Raw genomic sequence first — 22,477 nt, 5'->3', positions numbered from 1 at the left:
ATATATAAATGTTTTCTTGCAAGCAGGCAGAGATACGAGTTAAACATTTTGCAATTACCCAGTAGAGTCGTCTGGCTCTAATAGCTTCATTCAGTGCTTCAGGGAATGTATTCTTGTCAAAAACGGTCTACAGATGAAATAATAAAGTAAGGGAAGTCTTGACATTCCTGTAATGGAACATTCATGCACCCCTGCATTGTGGTGAGAGAGGAATGCATCCTCAGACGGACAGGATTTTAAAATGTAATTGAAGCACGGTCATGTATATTTTAGCTCTGTTCTGCCTCGCAGTGTGTTGTTGGGAACACATGCTCGTATGGAAGCCAGAACATCGACATAAGAGAGTATGGCCTTCTCTTTCACAGGAGATCAGTTAGTGGAGAAGCTTCACAGCAGTGCCTCTGTGTTTAAATCTTTCGTTTGCCTCGGTCAGTCTCACTCTATAAACTGATAATTTTTGACCTGCAGTCAAATGTGTGGCTACCTGTCAGGTGTCCTGTTGTGATGCAGGAGTACTCGAATCTAGCGCACTTTTAGCTTGGGTGATTGGTTGCTGGACAAGACAACAATTAATATTTCTGCTATTACTACATATCCAAGTACACTGTGCTGCAATTTGTGTGTTAATGTTCATTTAATAACTTCAAATGTAAATGCATAGAGCACATGCTGGATCTCAAATGCCCAATCCCATTTGGTTTTGGTGTGTGCAAGGAAAGGCTATGAAACTATCGGTGCTGAAGGCAAGCGTCCCCAACCAGCACGATCCTCCCCGCAATGAGAGACAATGATGGACTCTCCCAGAATGGGAATAAGGCCAAGACAAGTGCGGGTGAGCGTAAATGGGAGTTTATCAATCAGAATAGGGCATGCAAAGAACTCTGCAAACTCCGAGAGCGCTCTGTCTGACAATAGCAAAGACAGGCGTATATATTTACAAAAAACGTCATCAAAACCTACACACTATAGGGGGCACAAGTTCAATGGGATTGGGTGGCGACGACTAGCTATAGGTGCTGCTGTGATGTGGTTGGTCTTGGCTGGAGGACGTCACTGGTCAGCCTCGTGGGTTGGGCTGGGCCTTGCGGGTCAGCTGGGTCCATCTGGACGGTGTTGTCGTGCCATTGTGGCCAGTGTCAGAGATGAATGTCTTTTCCTGACTTCTTTGCCCTAGGCCATGCACACCGCAGTCATTCAGTCATTTCCAATATTATTCTCTTTAGTAAATCTCCCAATAGGTTATGCTACAGGTTAATGCAACACAGGAGGAATGCACCTTGAGAGGGGTTTAATGGCGATTCATCATTACATGGTTACCAGTGTCCTGTTGACCGGGTACCATAGGTCGTGGGGCTGGGTCTCAGGGCATGGGACAGACGGTACATGTCCTCCTGTCTTGTTAGAAGTCGTTATGAATGTGTTGCTGTAATGTTGCCATAATATTGGGGGTCCTAATTTTACAGGGGCCATTAACCTAAGGTGATCCGGTGGGTTGTGGGGTTTAAGAGAGGGCGCCTCTGGATTTGTGTATTCAGGCGGAGGTTTACTGCTGGGCTGTAAATAATGCAGGTGGCGGGCCGTGGCCTTGGGTGCTGCAGAGGGAACTACAAATCTTTGAAGCGGCTCCAGCCTAGTTGGGGGAGGTGGAGCAGCGCGGCGCGGCCCTTTGCTCTCTCGTCTGGCAGGCTTCGCAGGGAGGGAGGGGGAATGGCCTTGCACACATTCACAAAAGGTATCTTCCTCGTGTGTTGCCGATTTTAGGTGAAAGCATCATAAACATTCGAATACTATACAATACTCATTGAATCATTCCAAAGCGTACATTTTAACTTTGCTAAATGCCTCTCAAATATAGCCGGTCCGAGCACATTATTTGTACACTATGTTTTAACAACTACAACGTTTTGTTATATGCATATACATTTGCAGTAAGTGAGGTAGTAGTGAGGTTGGTGGAGCACATAGAAAACGACTCGCCACCGTACGTGACGGTAGTGGCCCATAAGGGGCTTGGACATACACACATGAAGGGTGCATTCCCGCGCGTCCTTCACATGAGCCCTCAGTATGGTTGCATTTGTCTTTCTTTGCACTCTAGCAGCATTAGTTCGGTTATGGCGCGGGACCGTGGGGTGTAAACTTTTCAATGATACGCATAACAAATAACCCCCCGGGACGCTTCTACTATTTGTACATAACTGTAGTGGTGTGGGTGGTTCATTGCTAATGCCATGTAAACATGCATTCTACCATATTTATACATTTTACAGGTTGTCTTAACCAAAGAGGTTTGTGGAGAAAATGCGCCTATCGCAGGTAGTTTTGGCATTAGTATTTGGGAACTTTTGCTTTTCTCCGAGGGCCATTTTACAGTTCTTTTTTCCACCCAGGCTCTGCTGGCCGGGTCATGTTGGGAGCAGTGATACACTGCGGAAGGTGAAATGCTACAGTGTTGGTATCTTACACTAGCTCATGTCCGTCCTGCTCGTGGGAACGGGCTCACAGTGGATCTGCCAGGGAGCTGTGACCACAGGGATAATTGAAACTCTCCAAAGGTGGGGGCCGCGCTGTAGTGCGCCGAGCTCACACCATCTTTATTAGACAAAATGGTTTCTGAGGCCTAGCTAAATTCAATATGTTTGGGCAATGTCTTCAACAGGTGAGCCATCCACCACCTGGGCGCTGGTAGTAAGGAGGGGACGCCTGATGAGCCATGGCTCTCACCGGGGGAGGGGATGTAGGCAAGGGGGGGTCTTTTGGACCAATCCTCCCCTACATTTCCCCCCTTTCGTTACTTAAGTAACAAATTCTTTAGATCCTCCAATCTCCTGCCCTCTTCCTCGTCAATTATTGCGTCATCCCATGCAGGTGTGCCTTTTATGGGCATCCATGCTCTGCACACCCCCCTTAAGCTCTCACCTCTCCTAGCATATTCATCTGGGGTACAAGTCAGGTATATACATCCGCCCTCTCCTTCCAAGTCTACCCATACCTCCTTGTACCATTCTAGTATACGGGGCTCTCTAATGGTAGTATGCCACAATTTATCTACTATATCCTTGTCGTGATACCTAGGCACTAGCTGATATCTTGGTGTGTCATCTGTTCCTGTTTGTACTTGCACTTCCTGCATAGCTTGTATTGTACCACGGGTGTTGCCCATTGTCACCATCATCATTGCACCATTCGGTACTGCGTTAGCACAACATCGAAGACCCACCTGGCACAGGCAAAAAATAAAGAGGAGGAACACCACAGCCGGCATCAAAAATTTCACAGTCATTCCCAGCCATGATGGAACCCAGGAGAAAATATTGTCGAACCAAGTGCTTTCTTCCGCACCACCTTCCATTCTCATTCTTTCTCCTAGGTTATGTACTGCTTCGATCACATGGGACAGGGAGCCGTTGTCTGCGTCTTCAGAAGGTACGAAAGTGCAGCAGGCACTTCCGATTTTTCGGCAAATACCTCCATCCATCGCTGTCAACAGGTCCACGACATACCTGTTTTGCATGGTCATCAGGCGTAATGCTCTTAGTTCCACTTTTATTACGTTGAACCCTTCTTCAGTGTCATTTGCCAGCTGGATCAGCTCCCAACGTGTTATTTGGGGCCATTTTGCATTTGCTCGCGCCTGGATACTTGGGATGAGTGAGGCGAAGAATGTTTCTGCAGAGCTGAATAATCGATACCTGTCTGGGATCTGTGCTAGCAATTCTGACGATGCTTTTGATATGTAGTTCGATGATCTTCTGTTTCGGGACAGCACCTCTTCCTTGTTCCCAGAAGACAGGACATAGACTTGTGACTCTGCAGTTGGCTGGGCCGCACTCTGTTGGGTGTTTTTTCGCGTCATTTTGCTCCCATCAATGTGGCTTTCTGGGATTACCATTAGTGCTGAGTGCAGAGTGGCCATTGAGCAGCTGCCACTCCATGATTGTGGGAGGTGCAGGTATGCCTGGTTGCCACATACCCAATATGTGTCCATGAAGGCCGCTGTCCCTTTTCTTAAATCTGGGATGGTGAGGGTCTTGTTACAGTTCTTGTTTATCCCCATGGAGGCTTTCCCCTCTCCTTTAAAACACAGTTCATAGTCTATTTCTTTCTGCAGCTTGAAGGGTTTTTCAATGGCTGTTACCCAAGTTAGTTTTGAAATGTGTTCCTTCCATACTGGTGTGCACGTTTCTTCTATCCATTGCAATTTCTCTGGTGCCACACCCCTCAGTGCTTCCGCCTTACACATTACTTCTTCGTCCTTCCATTTGTTGTCTGAAAAAAGTGTCCCTTGTATTATAAAAAATGGTTCTTCCAGACATACCACTCCTACTGTCTTTGGATAGCAAGTTTTCTCGTACTGCAGCATCCTAAAAGTAATCTCATGTGCCTGGAAGGTGTTCTTAATTCTGCACAACGTGAGATGAAGCAGACATTGGGCATCTACAATAGGCAACTCTTTGGGTAACAATACTTTGGGCGTGCCTGAAGCATGGGGAATGAGGGAGCAGACATAACAGCTTTCATTTGTTGTTTGTTTAGCTGTTGCACTCATGTCCGCATACCATTTATTTGTCTGGTGGGGGTGTCGCGGGTCTTCCATTTTGTCTAGTCCTAACCCATAATACTCATCATACTTCCTCCTTCCCGCCTCCCTTTTTCGTCTGTTATTTTTGTTCCTAATGTACCTCCCAGCTTCATGGGCGATGGACAAGGTGGGCCCCCCTTTCTCCTTCCCGCCCCCCCTTAGCCCAATCATCATATAATATTTCATGTCTTGCTGTCATTATTTCATTTACTTCCTTCATGTTATCTGACAGTGTGTTTTTGGCTATGGGGGCAGGCTGGCTGGTGGGGGTGTTATACAACCAGGATATGGCGGAGGGGTTTCGGTCATTTAAACTGCGGGCATTGTAATTAGATATTTTTGGCGGAGCCACTGTGTTGTTTTGCATTTCCCCCTGTAGCCCTTCATTTTTCGAGATGACAGCATTGGATGGTGTGGTATAGAATCCCCATACAAGTTTAGTTCCGTCCCATACCAAAAAATCACCTTCTTTAGTATTTACACTTGCTGTTGCATTGGTCACAGTAGTACTGTTAATCCCTCCCCCCTCGTTCATCTCGATAGAGATGAACGCTTTGAACCAATATGTAACCAGGCCAAACATGATTGTAAAAAACAATGTGATGCACACAGACAATCCACACTCATACGAGTATCTGCATCTCTCAGCTAACAATTCTCTATATCTAATGAATCTATCCGTTGCAGGCTGCCCGTTAGATGCCATGGTAGCTCCTGTTTGAGATATAAAAGTGCATTAAGTGCATGAATGTAAACATTTTGTTGGCACTACCAGTGCCAGTATATATTGAAAGGGAATGGAAGCGGGTAGGGCAGTAAGGTTGGGGATGCACAGACAAGGGAGTAGACACTACGTATTTTTATCACATCATTATTTACATATAAGTTCATAACACATATTTATTTATATATATATATATATATATATTTTTTTTTAAACACCCTTAAAAGTGATTCTACTTGTCAGCAACTTTCTCATTCAGGTTCATTTCTGTCACACACAAGTTCATATTCACACATTCTTTTCATTTGCATTGTTTGCTGTTGTCTGTGCCCCCTCATCCACCTCTTCCTGCACATTATTGTATGCTCTTCGTACATCCGTCAAATGTATCCAATACTTGAGGCCCTTTACTTTTACCGCCGTAGGGGTGCAAAACACCACTTCGTATGGGCCATGGAACCGTGGTGTATTCCACCGGCGCACAAAGCTCCGGACATAAATGAATTCACCCGGCGTCAGTTATACCTGGGCTTCAGGGTCTGTAACTGACTCTGTTGTGTTCCCCTCTTCTCTCGTGAACGGTGGTGAAAGCTGCTTTGATATTGCGCGCGCTGCCCTTGTTAATTTTTTCAAGTAGTCCGCGAACTCATCTCCCAGTATCGCAGCGCTTCTGTGTGCATCTGAGTGTTCGCGCAGTGGGGAGTGTGCTGTGTGCATTCGTCTCCCGGTCACGATATCGTGCGGGGACAAATGGTGGTCCTTGCTTGGCTGATTTCTCAGCTCAAACAGTGCAAGGGGTAAACAGTAAACCCAGTTCTTTTTTAGTGAAAAGCATAGTTTCGATAATCTTCCTTTTAACAGGCCGTTCATCTTTTCTACCACGCCATTACTTTGAGGATGATAAATAGAGCACAATTTATGCTTTATTCCCAATAGCGTTGTTACTTCCTTGAAGATTTCGTTTACAAAGTGAGTGCCGTTGTCTGAGCGAATCACGTCACAAATTCCCCAGCGCGGAAATACTTCTCTCACTAGGAATTTTGCAGCGCTTTTAGCATCAGGTCGTGCACATGGGCCTGCTTCCACCCATCTCGAAAATGGGCACACAATCACAATCATGTAACGTGCCCCATTACACCTCCCTCCCATGTCCGCGTAGTCAATATGTAGCTCTCTGAATGGCCCAATTGGTTTTGGAATTGTTCCCCTTAGTGTGCGTAATGTCATTCCTGAACTGTATATCTGGCATGTTGTGCACTCCAATGTCAATCTAGACAAGTGCTCCTGAAGACAGGGCACAAACCACTCTTCCTGTATCTCTGCTGCAATGTGTTGTTTCGTGTTGTGTGCTGGGAAGTGTAGTTGTTGAAAGGCTATTTCTACTAATTTTACTGGCATTACCACTTTTCCTGAGTTATTTTGTCGCCACAGTAAGTCTGTTGCTGATTGACTGCACCCTCGTTTTACCCACATCGCCTTTTCATCTGTACTTGCTCCTCCCTGCAACTCTAGTATTTTTGATATAGGCATTGTATTGTACCCTTCTGGAAGCTCCCCGTTTGTCTTCTGCTGTAGCATGTACTCACCTGCTGCACATTTCTCAAAGTATGAGGCTTCTTTGGCAGCCGCGTCCGCTGCTGCGTTTCCCAAAGACACAACGTCTGTGTTGGACGTATGTGCTTGGCACTTCACTATTGCTACCATGGTGGGATCTCGTAGGGCTTCAATTAACTCCTTCAGTAATTCTGCATGTTGCACTGGAGTCCCATCTGCTCGTCGAAACCCCCTTCGCCCCCATCTGGCCAGACCTCCATGTACTGTTGTCGTCATATAAGCTGAATCTGTGTAAATTGTCACCTCGCACCCTTTAGCTGCATGCAATGCTTCTATTAGGGCAATGAGTTCTGCTGCTTGTGCTGAGAAATGTGATGGAAGGCGGTACTGGACTAGTGTCTCATACTCACCGTCTTCTAATCTCACCACTGCCATACCCACATGTTTTTCTCCTGTGTCCACGTCAATTGATGCTGATCCGTCTACAAAGTACACTTCCCCCTCGGTCAGGGCATTTTCACACACCACTGTGTCCTCCCCTCTTTCTCCTGTGTACGTTGCACAATCGTGTTCCTGCATGTCCTCTAATGTGCATGCTTCTGTAATGAATGTCGCCGGATTCACTGTCCTGCATCGCACCACATGGATATTGGCGCTGGACAATATTATTCCATAGGCGGTTGCCCGCTGTGTGGTCAGTGTACTCTTTGACCTTTCCAGTATTGCAAATAATGAATGCTCCACAAACAACGTCACAGGGCATCCCATTACTATTGTGGCACATTTCTCAATTGCGAACGCGGCTGCTGCGAGCGATTGCTCGCACGCGAAATGTCCTTGCATCACAGCATCCAAAGTGCCACTATAGTAAGCCAAAGGTTTGTGTCCTAGGGACGTCTTTTGTGTCAGTACAGCTGTCATGAGTGTCCCCTTGCAGTGTGAGAACAGGTAAAATTCGCGCCCATAGTCAGGATTTGCGAGCACTGGAGCGCTTGAAATCAACTCTTTTAATGAGTTGAAGGAGGCGCTCATTTCTTCTGACCATTCTATTTTCTTGTTCTCCTGTTGGGCCTCCTTGAGCGCTTGCAGTAAGGGTCTGGTGTATGCTGCATAATCTAATATCCATGCTCGGCAATAGTTGCACATTCCCAAGAATTTCTGCATCTCCTTCACTGTTGTGGGTTCTCCTACTGATCTTATTGCTTCTACCCTGTCAGGGATTATTCTTTTTCCATCTTTTGATATTAGCTGTCCCAAGTATAGAACTTCTGTCAGACAATATTGTAGGTTTTCCTTGTCTACTTTGTACCCCTTATTGGCCAACAGGGTCAGGAGTGTTATTGAATCTTTTCGGCATGCTTCTTCATCCTGTGCACAGACGAGTAAATCGTCTACGTACTGAATATTTGTGCTCTCAACTGATAAGTTTCCTAAGTCTTCATGTAGTATGCGGTTGAATTTGCTCGGGCTCTCACAGTATCCCTGTGGTAATCTGCAATGTTCATATCTCTTCCCCCCCCTAGTGTAAATGTTGTCAGGTATCTGCTCTCTTCAGCCAGGGGGGTGGAGAAAAATGCGTTTTTCAAATCGACCACCTTGAAATGTGATGCCGTTTTTGGGATGTTGCATAATATTGATGCAGGGTTCGGGACCAAGGGGAACTCTTTCTGTATTACATCATTTATGGGGCGTAAATCCTGGATCATCCTCCAAGACCCTCCCTTTGCTTTTTTAATTGGGTAAATGCATGTGTTACATGGGGAGTTTGAAGGCACTATTATCCCTTGTGCCAGTAGTGCATTTATTGTCTCTTTTATCCCTTCTTCAGCTTCACGGGACAATGGATACTATTTCACTTGGGGTAGAATTGCTCCTTGTTTGAGCTTTTATCACTGGTTGTACTCCATGCAACAACCCTACGTTATGGGGGCCTGTTGTCCACAAAGTATTTGGTACTAGCCTCATGTCATCATCGAAGAATGACGGTGGTGCTCCCACCACTGCCATCAGCTGGACAGGGATTTCTCTAGCTTGAATCAAAATGTCACAGGGCATTGCTATTTCCATTACTATTTCACCATCCCCTTCCGAATCTGGAAAGAGATCCTCATCAGTTAAGTCTCTCAGGGCAATATTGGCATTGGTACACAGTACTGTACGCCACTCACATCCTTCTATATCCATTCCAATCACAGAGATCCTTTTCGCAGATACCTGTACAGCGTGCAAGTCTAATGATACCACTGATCCTGGTGCTGTGTCAGGGTACACTATTGGGCGGAAGAGGAACTCCGCCGGAATTCTCCAATCCATTCTTCTTAACTCAGGAATTATGAGGGCCAGTGTCTTTAGTCCTTCAATAAACATTCCCTCGTCCACTGGCAAACCACGTATTTCTGGTGTGGTTGTGTGAGCCTGTACTACCAGCATTACACGTAATGGGCATATTCCTGGTGTTGAACACACTATACCTCTCTCAGTGAATGATATCGTCATATTGAGTTTGCTAAGAAGATCCCTCCCTAGTAAATTTATTGGTGAATGTTCATAATACAGTAAGGGTGTTTTTACAGTTTTACCCCCTACCGTCACATCCAATGCTTCTGTGTAAGGAACTTCAATTACAGCCCCAGAGAACCCCTGCGTCTCTAACTTCCGGTTAGATAACGGGAACCGGCCCACCCTAATACATGATTTCTCCGCTCCCGAATCCACCATGAATATGAACTGCTTGTCTCCTATCTGCGCCCCTACCAATGGTTCCTCTGCTGCATCGTAGGTGGTAGATAGAACTGGACACGCAAGTGTTCTCTGTGGGCTGTCCTATGCGGGGTGTCTCATTGCCCCCCCTGGTTGAACACGCTCCCTGAAACCACTGACACGCCACTATAGGGGGCTGGTGCTGGGGCTCTGTTTGCTGTTGTCGCAAAAGGGTTGCCTGGCGTGTGGTGCATAGTGTCATTGTTTTGTGGGTGATTCTGTGTTCTGTATTGGTGTCCCTGTTGTTGCTCATTGTACCCCTGGCCTGGGTTTCTTTGTTGTTGTCCCATTGGGAGACCATATGGGCTCCCCGGATGGGGATGGCCATAATGTTCTGCCTCTGGAAATCCGTTGCTTGGTCTGCTCCTGCACTCCCTAGAGTAATGTCCCCACCTCCCGCAGTTCCAACAACTCCCTTGCGCACCTCTGGGACCCTGCCATCCATTTCCTCCCATTCCCCCGTACCCCGGTCCACCTCGTCCCCCTCTAGGGGCCCACTCTTGCCACTGCGGACCTCCGCCCTGCTCCTGCTCGTTCCACTGCCGCTGTCCTGCTCCTGCCCAATTAGTTGCCATCCTTCCCTGTATTGCTACCAGCCCCTCCTCTCCCTCCCTGCTGTGTGGGAGTGCGGCTACTGCTGCTGCGACCTTCACCAGCTTTGTTTGCACTAGTTTCGCTTCGTCTGCCAATCTTTTCTGCGCCATCTCCTTCTCCCTTTCTTTTATTCGCTTGCAGTGGTGCACTATTATGCTCTGAATCTCAGGCCATCCTTTCGCTTCAATACCTGCTATCTTGTCGAGCGCCTTTTGCACCTCTTTTGGGAGCCCCCTCTTTATAATGAAGTAAAATAACAATGTCGATTGATACCAGGGCGTGCCCGTTTCTGCTCTCCACATCTCTTGGACCCGAAAAATGTAATCCATAGCATCTTCCCCGTCATTCATTGTACACTGCATTACTGACTGTAAGTCTGGTGTATCCGGAAACGTTTCCCGCAAAGCATCCCACACCCTTGCACGCACTGTGTCAAAGGAGGCCCCATCATGGCGATCGCAGTCTAATGTTACTCCTGGGAAACCAGCCTTGACCCATACTCTGTCGGCCTGATCCCCCACTGCTGATACAAGCAAGCTCTTCACATCCCCTATTGCTAGGGGTACCCTAGCAGTGTGTTTCTCAAAGGCGTATATCCACTTGCTCGCCCCTCCGGATAACGGGGGCAATAACTTTAGTAAGTTGGCCTTATCCATCTGAGCCCAGGGTATGTAATTCGGCTTCCCTCCTCCCCTATGTATTAGCGGGAGCTGCAACTTTCCCTTCGTTGTCGTATCTGTACCCGTCTTCACTCCTGATTTTCCCAATGATGCCATTTTCCCCACCCGGTTCCTTAATCGCCCCGTCCACTCATCATCCAGTGTTCTCATTGAGCATGCACCATCCAACCCTTCACTTCCCCCTCCCATTGCCATACTCAACCTGTCGCTTTCTTCCAAATCATCCCTTATATCACATAGTAGCTCCTCCCTGTCCCCTATAGGCCTCTCTTCATTGTCAGTACATCCCTCTCTTGTCTCTAGTTCAATTATTCGGGTTGGTTCTTCCTGGATTCTGAACAGTATCTCGCCTTTTTTCCACCCTTCTTCAAATGTTCTACCCTCGCTCTGCGCTCTAGACGCGTGCTCTGATCTGGCTGCATTAAGTGCGGTCCGCTCACATATGCTTTTTATCCTTGAGAGCTCGTCTTTCGCTATGGAGAGCCTTGATTCTAGATCCTTTGTTAGTTTTTCTATGTCCACCCTTGGTGTACTCACCTGGGCTCGCTCCCTATGACTCTCATATGGAGGGGGTGCTGTTGGCCCTTGCGTTGTGATAGTTGTCTGTGGGGGCACATAAGTCGGGTCACTGTATCCCTCCGTGGGCACTGGCTTGTTTAGTATTGGGTACAACCTGGTTACTTCTATCAGTGGCTCTTCCTCTGGCAATACCTTATCATCTTTTTGTATCATTAACGGATTGTCAGTGGTAGATGGTAGGTCAGGATCTAATTCCCTTACCTTAGGCAGCGGTATTTCTTCAAATAGTCTCCAGGGGTCCAATATTTCTCTCCTATTATGCAACTGCTTCCCCTTGTATTTCAAACAAATGCATGTGGCTACCATGTCTAGGACACTCTTGTCAAATGAACCCCCTTCGGGCCATATCTGAGGCAACCCCTCTCCCTTCAACTCTGTGATCCATTGGTCATGATATTTCTTAATCCGTTCCGCGTACCCAGGTAGGTTCTTGCAAATATGTGATAAGGGTGTTTCTGCCCCCATACCTTGTGCCCACCTGGTACTTGTGTATCTCTATGTATCTCGATATCTCAATACAAACGTATCACCATGTGAGTTTGTGTATTTTATGTCTTACTGAATCGTGGGGACCTTCGTGTTCCTCCCTCCGCCTGCACACCATAAGATTGGCTGCGCACAGTATCTATTCTGTTCTCTTTGGGGAGCACGTACAAGAGCAAACCGTCAGTAATCTCAACAATGTTAACCCAAAAAAACCCCAGAAAGGTACACACTCACTTCACCACATTACTCTTGTCTTTATGATATTTTGTCTGGTCACACTTACCATGACCACTCAATGGCTATACATTTCTGACCATTTTTACACGCCCATTACACCAGATTATCTCCTGACACATACGATGTTCACACACCCCTCTGTAACACTCTATTCACAGTTCAATTTGTCCTCCCTTTCCTCCCTGGCCGGCTGTCCCTGTCCGTCTTATTCAGATATATGTATATGTATATATATGTATATATATATCTGTCTCTTTACTCTATCTCTTTGGATTTGTACTGACCACTTTTATTTTTCCCGTAACCCTAAAGAAAAGAATAGAGAGAATAGCAGTCATTAATATATTTTCCGTGTATCCCTTTGCCAGGCACTTTTATCTTGTTTTCCACTTCTTCATATATTCCCAGTACTAGTCAAGATAGCACTATGCGGCACCGCCTTCCACCCCCTCTCGGAGCTAGGTTCCCGTCACTTTTTATCTCTTAATCACCTCTTAATCCTAATGGCCATATGCATAGAAAAAGCAAAGAAAGTTTAAGATGGTCCTTAGTAGACCCAACGTGCCCCTTTTTACCCCGCCTCGTTCCCTGTCCTAAATTTCCTCCTCTACTCCCTTTATGATCGCTCGCACGCAATACTCACGTGCCCGTCTTGAACCGAGAGTCTCCGAAACTGGGTCCGTCCAGGCAGTAATGCCGTACGCTCAACAGTCAGCCCCGGCTCCGGCGAGCGGTACTCGAAGGGGATTTTTCAACCGGGATCCCGTACCCTCTCTCTGTTGAGTGTGCACTTCTGAGCGTACCGGTCGCCGTTGGCGGGCAGCCTCCCGGAGCCGGCACACCGTGCGTATCCCTTTTCGACCGGAGATTTTTGTGCCAAAGGGGACGGTAGGGATATGTTGGGAGAAAATAATAATCACGCTTTCGGGGTCACCACTGAAGGCAAGCGTCCCCAACCAGCACGATCCTCCCCGCAATGAGAGACAATGATGGACTCTCCCAGAATGGGAATAAGGCCAAGACAAGTGCGGGTGAGCGTAAATGGGAGTTTATCAATCAGAATAGGGCATGCAAAGAACTCTGCAAACTCCGAGAGCGCTCTGTCTGACAATAGCAAAGACAGGCGTATATATTTACAAAAAACGTCATCAAAACCTACACACTATAGGGGGCACAAGTTCAATGGGATTGGGTGGCGACGACTAGCTATAGGTGCTGCTGTGATGTGGTTGGTCTTGGCTGGAGGACGTCACTGGTCAGCCTCGTGGGTTGGGCTGGGCCTTGCGGGTCAGCTGGGTCCATCTGGACGGTGTTGTCGTGCCATTGTGGCCAGTGTCAGAGATGAATGTCTTTTCCTGACTTCTTTGCCCTAGGCCATGCACACCGCAGTCATTCAGTCATTTCCAATATTATTCTCTTTAGTAAATCTCCCAATAGGTTATGCTACAGGTTAATGCAACACAGGAGGAATGCACCTTGAGAGGGGTTTAATGGCGATTCATCATTACATGGTTACCAGTGTCCTGTTGACCGGGTACCATAGGTCGTGGGGCTGGGTCTCAGGGCATGGGACAGACGGTACATGTCCTCCTGTCTTGTTAGAAGTCGTTATGAATGTGTTGCTGTAATGTTGCCATAATATTGGGTGTCCTAATTTTACAGGGGCCATTAACCTAAGGTGATCCGGTGGGTTGTGGGGTTTAAGAGAGGGCGCCTCTGGATTTGTGTATTCAGGCGGAGGTTTACTGCTGGGCTGTAAATAATGCAGGTGGCGGGCCGTGGCCTTGGGTGCTGCGGGAGAATGTGAATGCTTGAAGCAGCTCCAGCCGAAATGGGGGAGGTGGAGCAGCGCGGCACGGCCCTTTGCTCTCTCGTCTGGCAGGCTTCGCAGGGAGGGAGGGGGAATGGCCTTGCACACATTCACAAAAGGTATCTTCCTCGTGTGTTGCCGATTTTAGGTGAAAGCATCATAAACATTCGAATACTATACAATACTCATTGAATCATTCCAAAGCGTACATTTTAACTTTGCTAAATGCCTCTCAAATATAGCCGGTCCGAGCACATTATTTGTACACTATGTTTTAACAACTACAACGTTTTGTTATATGCATATACATTTGCAGTAAGTGAGGTATAAGTGAGGTTGGTGGAGCACATAGAAAACGACTCGCCACCGTACGTGACGGTAGTGGCACATAAGGGGCTTGGACATACACACATGAAGGGTGCATTCCCGCGCGCCCTTCACATGAGCCCTCAGTATGGTTGCATTTGTCTTTCTTTGCACTCTAGCAGCATTAGTTCGGTTATGGCGCGGGACCGTGGGGTGTAAACTTTTCAATGATACGCATAACAAATAACCCCCCGGGACGCTTCTACTATTTGTACATAACTGTAGTGGTGTGGGTGCTTCATTGCTAATGCCATGTAAACATGCATTCTACCATATTTATACATTTTACAGGTTGTCTTAACCAAAGAGGTTTGTGGAGAAAATGCGCCTATCGCAGGTAGTTTTGGCATTAGTATTTGGGAACTTTTGCTTTTCTCCGAGGGCCATTTTACAGTTCTTTTTTCCACCCAGGCTCTGCTGGCCAGGTCATGTTGGGAGCAGTGATACACTGCGGAAGGTGAAATGCTACAGTGTTGGTATCTTACACTAGCTCATGTCCGTCTTGCTCGTGGGAACGGGCTCACAGCGGATCTGCCAGGGAGCTGTGACCACAGGGATAATTGAAACTCTCCAAAGGTGGGGGCCGCGCTGTAGTGCGCCGAGCTCACACCATCTTTATTAGACAAAATGGTTTCTGAGGCCTAGCTAAATTCAATATGTTTGGGCAATGTCTTCAACAGGTGAGCCATCCACCACCTGGGCCCTGGTGGTAAGGAGGGGACGCCTGATGAGCCATGGCTCTCACCGGGGGAGGGGATGTAGGCAAGTGGGGGGTCTTTTGGACCAATCCTCCCCTACAGTGCCTAATGTGCAATAGGGAACATGTAGCTTTGAATACTTGAATGTCAAGGCTCTTGATCTTGCTGCAGATATTTTGAACTGATTTCGAATTTTAGTACAGGGGTTTGCAAGATGATGTTGGTGTGAATCATTCACAATATACATGGACGGTTCTTATGTACTGCAGCTATTCCATTTGGGATGGGATTGGCTGTTCATAGGTTTGCAGGTTTCTGCTCACTTCTATAGTAGATGATGTTATAATTGTATAAAAAATGGGGATTGCTTAGATGGTTTCTCACTTCTATAGTAGATGATGTTATAATTGTATAAGAAATGGAGATTGTTTAGACCTTGTGGGCAATTTGTCCTGAATAGTACTTTTGGTTGGATACTATTGAGGAAAGGGAATATGTTGTGGTCTTGATAGTACTAATATGGATTTTCGTAGTGTGGGGTCTCAGGCTTGGTTGTTGTTTTAGATGTAGAATGGGGAAGGTTGATTGTGGAATTGTATTATTTCCTAAATGTGTTGGTGTGTTTTGACTTCTGAGTAAATTCTTTAGATGGATGATAGGTGTTTAGTTCTGTGTTATATAGGAGGTTGGGGAATGCAAAAGCAAAAATTAAAAAAAGAAATAAAGAAAAAAGAGGAAAGAAAAATAAAAATAAAAAAAAGAAATAATGAATAGGATTTCCAATTGGTTGTGTTTGAAGATCGCTTGGGTGGGAGGTGTTCATACTACTTAATTACGACTTGGAGTGGATATATGCATGATTTGGGTCATAGTATTGTTAGGAGATGGTTGATGGGATACGTAGCGAGTTCTGTTAGATGTTTTATGGATAGGGTTTTGTTTGTTTTTCTCTTTATTGCTGTCTTTTTTCAAAGGGAGTATTGTAAGGTAATGATTATATATAGAGTGGGCATAAGTTCTGGGGGTTGTAGTCTAGCGATGTTTTTTTTTCTCTCTTTTGTCTTTATTAGTCTGTCTGGATTACAGTCAGTTTTCAAGATGATTTGGTTGATGTTTTTTGTTGTGTGTGTGTGTGTTTGTGTGTCGGTTGGGTGGGGGACTATTTTCTCTACTCTGCATCATCTTGCCAGGGTTATAGACATGATTTTGCTTTGTGTATTCGGACCACTGTATGTTTGCAATTTCTATTTATATGAACTATTGAATTGCTGATGGCGGGCACATTAAGTTTTGTTACATGGAATGTTAAGGGGATGAATTGTCCTAAGAAGGGGAAAAATATAATGTCAAAGTTGAGAAGAGAAAAGCGGATGTAATTTTTTTCCGGGAAACTCATTTGACTTAACAAACGGGAAACTTTTATGGGGCTTCAAAATATATGAAGGTCCTGTTGAACTGTTATTCGAACAGGTCAAGGGGAGTAGGTTTGTTAGTTCGAAAATCCTTGGGTATGAAAGTTGACAATGTTTTTATGGATGATGAAGGACGATTTATTTTGGTAGATGTAATATATGAAGGGAAACTTTTGACGTTGGGATCAGTGTATAGCCCTTGTACTAATGGTATTACTTTCTTTAAAACGCTAACGGATAGTTTGAAATCGATGAGGGGCGATAAAATAGTTTTAGGTGCGACTTTAATTGTGTATTAGATGCTTCTTTGGATAGGCTATCAAAGTGCAGGTTTTGGGGTTCAACGCTGAGTGGTGTTTTTAGTGATTTCCTTGAAACATTTGATTTAGTGGATAGTTGGAGGTTACTGCATCCTGTTGATAAGGAATTTTCATTCTATTCTCCTGTTCATGAATCTTACTCAAGATTGGATTATTTGTTGGTGACTGATGTGATGGTTGATGATATTGCGAGTGTAGACATTGGAAAAAGATGTCTACCGGATCACGCATTGGTGAAGTTGAGACTTGAACGGGGAATAGTTAAGTCGGGTATGGATAAGTGGAGATTGAAAATGTTCATTCTAAAGGATGAGAAAGTTTGTGACGACATAAGTAGTTTTATTGATAATTCTTTTGTGGATAATTTGGGTTCCGCGGATAATCTAATGGTATGGGATGCTTTCAAAGCTGCAGTTCGGGGAATGTTGATTAATTGAACATCCAGAAAAAGAAAAGAGGGGGGAAAAACGGATCGGTGATCTTGAATTGAAAGTGAAGTATATACAACAAAAAATATGCATTGTCTGGAAATAAGGTGGATAGGTTAAAAATGGATGAGACTAGGGGCGAACTGAAAAAGACTTTGGATGAACAAATTAAAAAAGGCATGTATTGTATGCGACAGAAGTTTTGGGAGGAAGGGGATACGAGTGGTCATTTATTGGATAATTAACTGAAGAGTTTAGCGGAGAGGTCGTTTATTCGTAGGATTTTAGATGACACTGGAAATATAAAGGTTAAGCGTAGGGATATTTGTGATTGCTTTCAGGCTTTTAATGCATCCTTGTATTCGGACAACTCACAATCTGATGAAATGGTGTTGAATGAATTTTTTGCAAAAATAGAAATGCCTGTTTTATCTGTAGAGGGGAGAACGGCTCTTGATGCTCCAGTTAGTGAAAATGAGGTAATTGGGGCTATTTGTCAACTTAAAATGGGTAGGTCTCCTGGTCTAGATGGGTTACCGATTGAGTTTTATAAAACCTTTAGTTCAGCCTTGGTTCCAAAGTGATGTATACTTTATAATCTATCCTTTTCGGAAGGAAAACTACGTCCCTCTATGCGGGAAGCGGTTATTACGCTAATTCCAAAGGAAGGAAAAGATTCTGCTAAATGCAGTAATTATAGACCTATTTCTCTCTTAAATGTTGATATGAACATTTTTACAAAGATTATGGCTATTAGGCTACAGAAGTATATAGGGGAATTGATAGATTATTCACAGGTCGGTTTTATGGAAAATAGGTATGGATATGATAATATTAGAACCTTATTGAATATAATTGGTTTATCGAATACAGAAGTCGTTGAGATTTTGATTGTTTTTTTTAATGCTGAAAAAGCATTTGTTAATTGGTCTTTTTTAAATTACACGTTAATTAGAATGGGGTTTGGTCCACATTTTCTGAACATGATTGGGGCCTTACAATATGATATCTCGGCTAGAATATGGGTTAATGAGGTGATGTCCAAGTCCTTTAAGCTGTTTAGGGGAACTAGACATGGTTGTCCGCTTTCTCCCTTTTTGTTTAACTTAGCGCTTGAACCATTGTTTTCATATATTAGACAAGAGTGGGATATTTATGGATGGAAATTGAAGGATGGTGAGATAAAGGTACTAGCATACGCTGATGATTTAACAGTGGTGTTGTCGAATCCAATTGAAGGAGGGACACTGCTTCGGAATATGTTACGAGAGGTCGGAAAGTTGTCAGGTTATAAGGTAAATTGGGGAAAACAGTGGTCTTTCCGTTGAAAATGGATCGGATTAATAGAAGGGTTATTGGATTGGAATTGTCAATGGGTGGAAGTATCAGTTAAATATTTAGGTGTACATCTGGTTTGGTATATAAGAAGGACAGTGGACTTTAATGTAGACAAATTAAAAGATACTTTATTGAAAGATATACATAGGTGGAATAGATTGACTTTGAGTCTTATGAGCTAAAATAAATGCAGTTAAAATGGTGCAGCTTCCGAAAGTGTTGCATTACATTCATTCTCTTCCTCTGAAGTTTACTAAAAAGGTGTTAAAACGTATTGATAGGATTTTTATGGATTTTTTATGGGGGCTAGGTAAACAGCCAAAGATCCCAAGGTATATTTTGGTGCGTAGTGTTAGAGATGGGGGCTTCGGTTACCCATTATTTGAAAATTACTACAAGGGGTTTCTTATAAAGAAAGCTTCCCATTATTTTAGAGATGTTGGGTGTCCTGATCCATTTTGGCTTCGGATGGAGAAAGAGAAGTTGAACACATTTCCTAACGATTGTTTATATTCATATGGGAAGCTTCCGAAACCCAGATTGAAATTGGAGGCATTGGAAGCTTCGAGAGCTGCTTTGGTTTCGTTTATTCAGGGATGTGATCAAACATTATTTTTTTACAAGAATGCCTCAATTTGGTTAAATCCGGGTTTACAGATGGTTAAATACGGGTTTACAGATAGAGAACAACATGTTGTATTGGAGGGTTTGTGCTAACAAAGGAATCCTGAAAATTGAGGATGTGTGGAGTAGTGATCAGATGGTGGCTTTTGAAGATTTAATAAGACAGTATGGGTTATAATGAGATTAATAGGTATTTGTCCCTGAGGCGATTATTGTCAGAAAGGTTTCTGATGCTAAGTGAACCATTGAGGGATTGTCCAAAGTTTGTGGGTTGTATGGTGCTACTGCAAATGTAGTCTCTGTGTTTACTAAATTGTTGCCTGTTCAAGAATGTATGCGGGTCTCCTTGGAGACCTTACGCATGAAGTGGATAACGGAGTTGGATCAGGATTTGTTGGGAAAGGAATCGGATAATGCTTGGAGGACAACGGTGAGAGAGAAAATGGATTTGAAATTGAGATACATTCTACAAAGAATCTTGGGACGGATTAATTGGACTCTAGTGAGAATGAAGGAGAGAGGTTTGATGGATTCAGATTTGTGTTGGGGTTGTACTCTTTCAAAAGGTACTTTTAAAAAAAATATATTTATTATTTTCATAACAAACGATAACAAGAAAGAAAAACAGGGATCAATGGTAATGGATGAGGATATCAGAAGATAAATCCCCAACTCCCCCCCCCCCCCACCCCCTCCCTCCCTTCCCCCTCCAAGACCACGGTAAGTTCTATGTTCATCATGTGTCCATGCCCGGGCCTGGGTCGCCTTCCCCGGTTATCTCACCCTCCTGTGATTCTGGATATAGCAGGGGTACTGTTAAGGCCACCCAATGGTGTAGCTCTTCGCTAGAATCAAGTCTCTGCACTTGGATCGCCGTCTCCCATGCTGCAGTTTCCGCTGTGATCCACTTTGTGAGATCTTCCCACCATAGGGGCATAGGCGGGCCTCTGGGGCTCTTCCACCCCATGGCTATACGCCTCTTGGCCGTTATATAAATAAGGTCTCTGAGCCTGTTGAGGGGTTTGTTCTCCCTGCTGCGCCCATACCTCCCCAGGATGCATGCCGAGGGTTCGTCCACTTCAATGTCAATATCTGCACCAGCCACCCTTTCCCTCACTTGAGTCCAGAATTCTCTGATCACTGGGCATACCCAGAACATGTGGGTCATGCCAACCTTGGGCTCACTGCATTTGGGGCATGATTGGGTGGTCGCACTGGTAAACCTGGATATGGCTTCCGGGGTGAGGTACGCTCTGTTCGTAACATACAGTTGGATGAGTTGTAAGCAGGTGTTTTGGGAGACTTTTTTGTGGTTTTGGGTTATATCGCCCCAGGCTTTGTCTTCAAAAACCAAGTTCAATTCGGTTCCCCATTTGTCCCGGCATTTGAGGTCATCTTTGGTGGAGCCCCATAGTAGGGCCTCGTAAATACGTGAGGTTTCGTGGCTCCCCTCGGCGGCATTAAGTATCGTTTCGATACATTTGTTTTCATCATTCAGGTCGATAGCGACAGGCCATCTGCTAGTCAGGGCCTGTATGATCGCTCTGTGCAGTAGGAATTGCCCAGCCGGGAGGCCCGTGGCGTCGCAAAGGTCCGGGAAGGCCAAAACCGTCTGTTCTTGGATTAGGTCCCCAAGCGTGGCCACCCCAAAGGGCTCCCATTGTGTACGGTCTCAAGTTGCCCCCAGGAATGTTTGGACATGAGTGCTGCAATGGGGATCTGTGGGGAGTACGGGTCCTCGGACCCGACCAGTTTGCAGGCCCTTTTCCAGAGTCGGAGTCCCAGCTTAACGAGGTAAGGGCAGTGTTCGATGGCACTCTTCTTGGTCCACAGCAAATCCCTAAATAATAGCTGGGGGAGGGCTGGCTGGAGGAGGCGGGTGTCAGTTGTGCTTTCGTCGGCCATCCACCGCACAATGTGTCTCAACTGGCTGGCTAGGAAATAGAGTTCGAAATTGAGGATCTTCAGCCCACCCCTCTCGTATAGTCTCTGGAGGGTCTCCAATGCCACCCTATGCCTGCCTCCCTGCCAGAGGAAGCCCCTACAGAGCTTGTTGAGGTCTTTAAAGAACGCGGGGGAGATATAGAAGGGAATGTTGGTGAAGTTAAGCAATAGGCGGGGCAGGGCGACCATCTTAAGGAGGCCCGCCCTCCCGGTCACTGAGAGCGGGAGCCGCCCCCAAAACTCCATGGACTTCAAGAGAGTTTTTGGCCTTTACGGTGTTAAGTATATGTTCCGTGCCAGGGTTTCGATGTATGGTTATCCCCAAATATTTAAACAATGTCGCCTCCCATTCAAGATCTAGGGGAGGGAGGGACCCATAATAATCACTGTGTAGTGCGGCTAGGGGGTAGAGGCAAGATTTACTCTTATTAATCTGGATCCTGGTGTGCTTGTGAAAGCTGTCCAGGGTTTCAAGAATGTAGGGTAGGAGGTGTTCAGGGTCCTGTAAATATAAGAGGTTGTCGTCCGCGTGCATAGAGACGAGATGAGTTGTCCCATCTATAGTGATGCCCCCATCTCCATATTCCTGTCTCAGGTAGGCTGCTACAGGCTCAGCGGCAATGATGTACAGCATGGGGGATAGGGGGCAACCTTGACGGGTGCCTCTGTGTAGGGACCATTTCGCGGAAAAGGTTCTATTGGTTCGTACCCTAGCAGTGGGGTTGGCGTAAACCAACTGGGTCCATTTCAGAAATACGGGGCCTATTCCCATCTTTGCCATAGTGGCATATAGCCATTCCCACCACACGGAATCAAAAGCTTTGGTGGCATCCAGTGACGCCACCGCGAGTTTCTGTGGTCTTCCCTCGGTACTATAAATAACGTCCGGGGAGTTATCCAGTTTGGTCTTGGTGGATCAACAGTGGGATCTGCGTAGTCTGTTGGCGAGCAATGCGGTGAGGATCTTGCAGTCTACATTTAGCATGGAGAGGGGTCTGTATGAGGCACAATTTGCCCCGTCCTTCCCAGGTTTGAGTAGGGGTATGATCACGGCCTCGCTCAGGGAATCCGGGAGGGTGCCACGCTCAAAGGCCTCATTATAGACCTGGGCTAATATAGGGGCGAGTGTTTCTTCGTAGGTTTTATAGAACTCCCCTGGGAGGCCATCCGAGCCCGGGGTCTTCCCAGCTGGTAGTGTTCTAATTACCACCTTGACCTCGTCGGGGGTGATGGGCTCGCCGAGGCTCTCGGCCATATGCGAGTCTAGTTTTGGCAAGTCGATGACGTCAAGGGCGTCCTCGATCCCCGTATCAGTGGGGGGGGTCTCAGAGTACAAGTTAT

At 45.7% G+C, this 22,477-nt stretch overlaps 1 protein-coding gene across 1 annotated transcript in view; it reads left to right on the top strand.

The window, feature by feature from the left end:
* LOC138452762 (uncharacterized) overlaps positions 1-22,477 on the top strand; it is a 330,413-nt gene that overhangs the window by 203,772 nt on the left and 104,164 nt on the right. Inside the window, 3 exon segments of the mRNA XM_069605110.1 lie at positions 16,045-16,057; positions 16,948-17,191; positions 17,572-17,709. Of these exon segments, the coding sequence (XP_069461211.1) occupies positions 16,045-16,057; positions 16,948-17,191; positions 17,572-17,709 (395 nt within the window).

The sequence above is a fragment of the Ambystoma mexicanum genome, chromosome 4p (assembly GCF_040938575.1).
Source record: "Ambystoma mexicanum isolate Mex_15411 chromosome 4p, UKY_AmexF1_1, whole genome shotgun sequence".
NCBI lineage: Eukaryota > Metazoa > Chordata > Amphibia > Caudata > Ambystomatidae > Ambystoma > Ambystoma mexicanum.
This window is presented reverse-complemented; position numbering and strand designations above follow the sequence as displayed.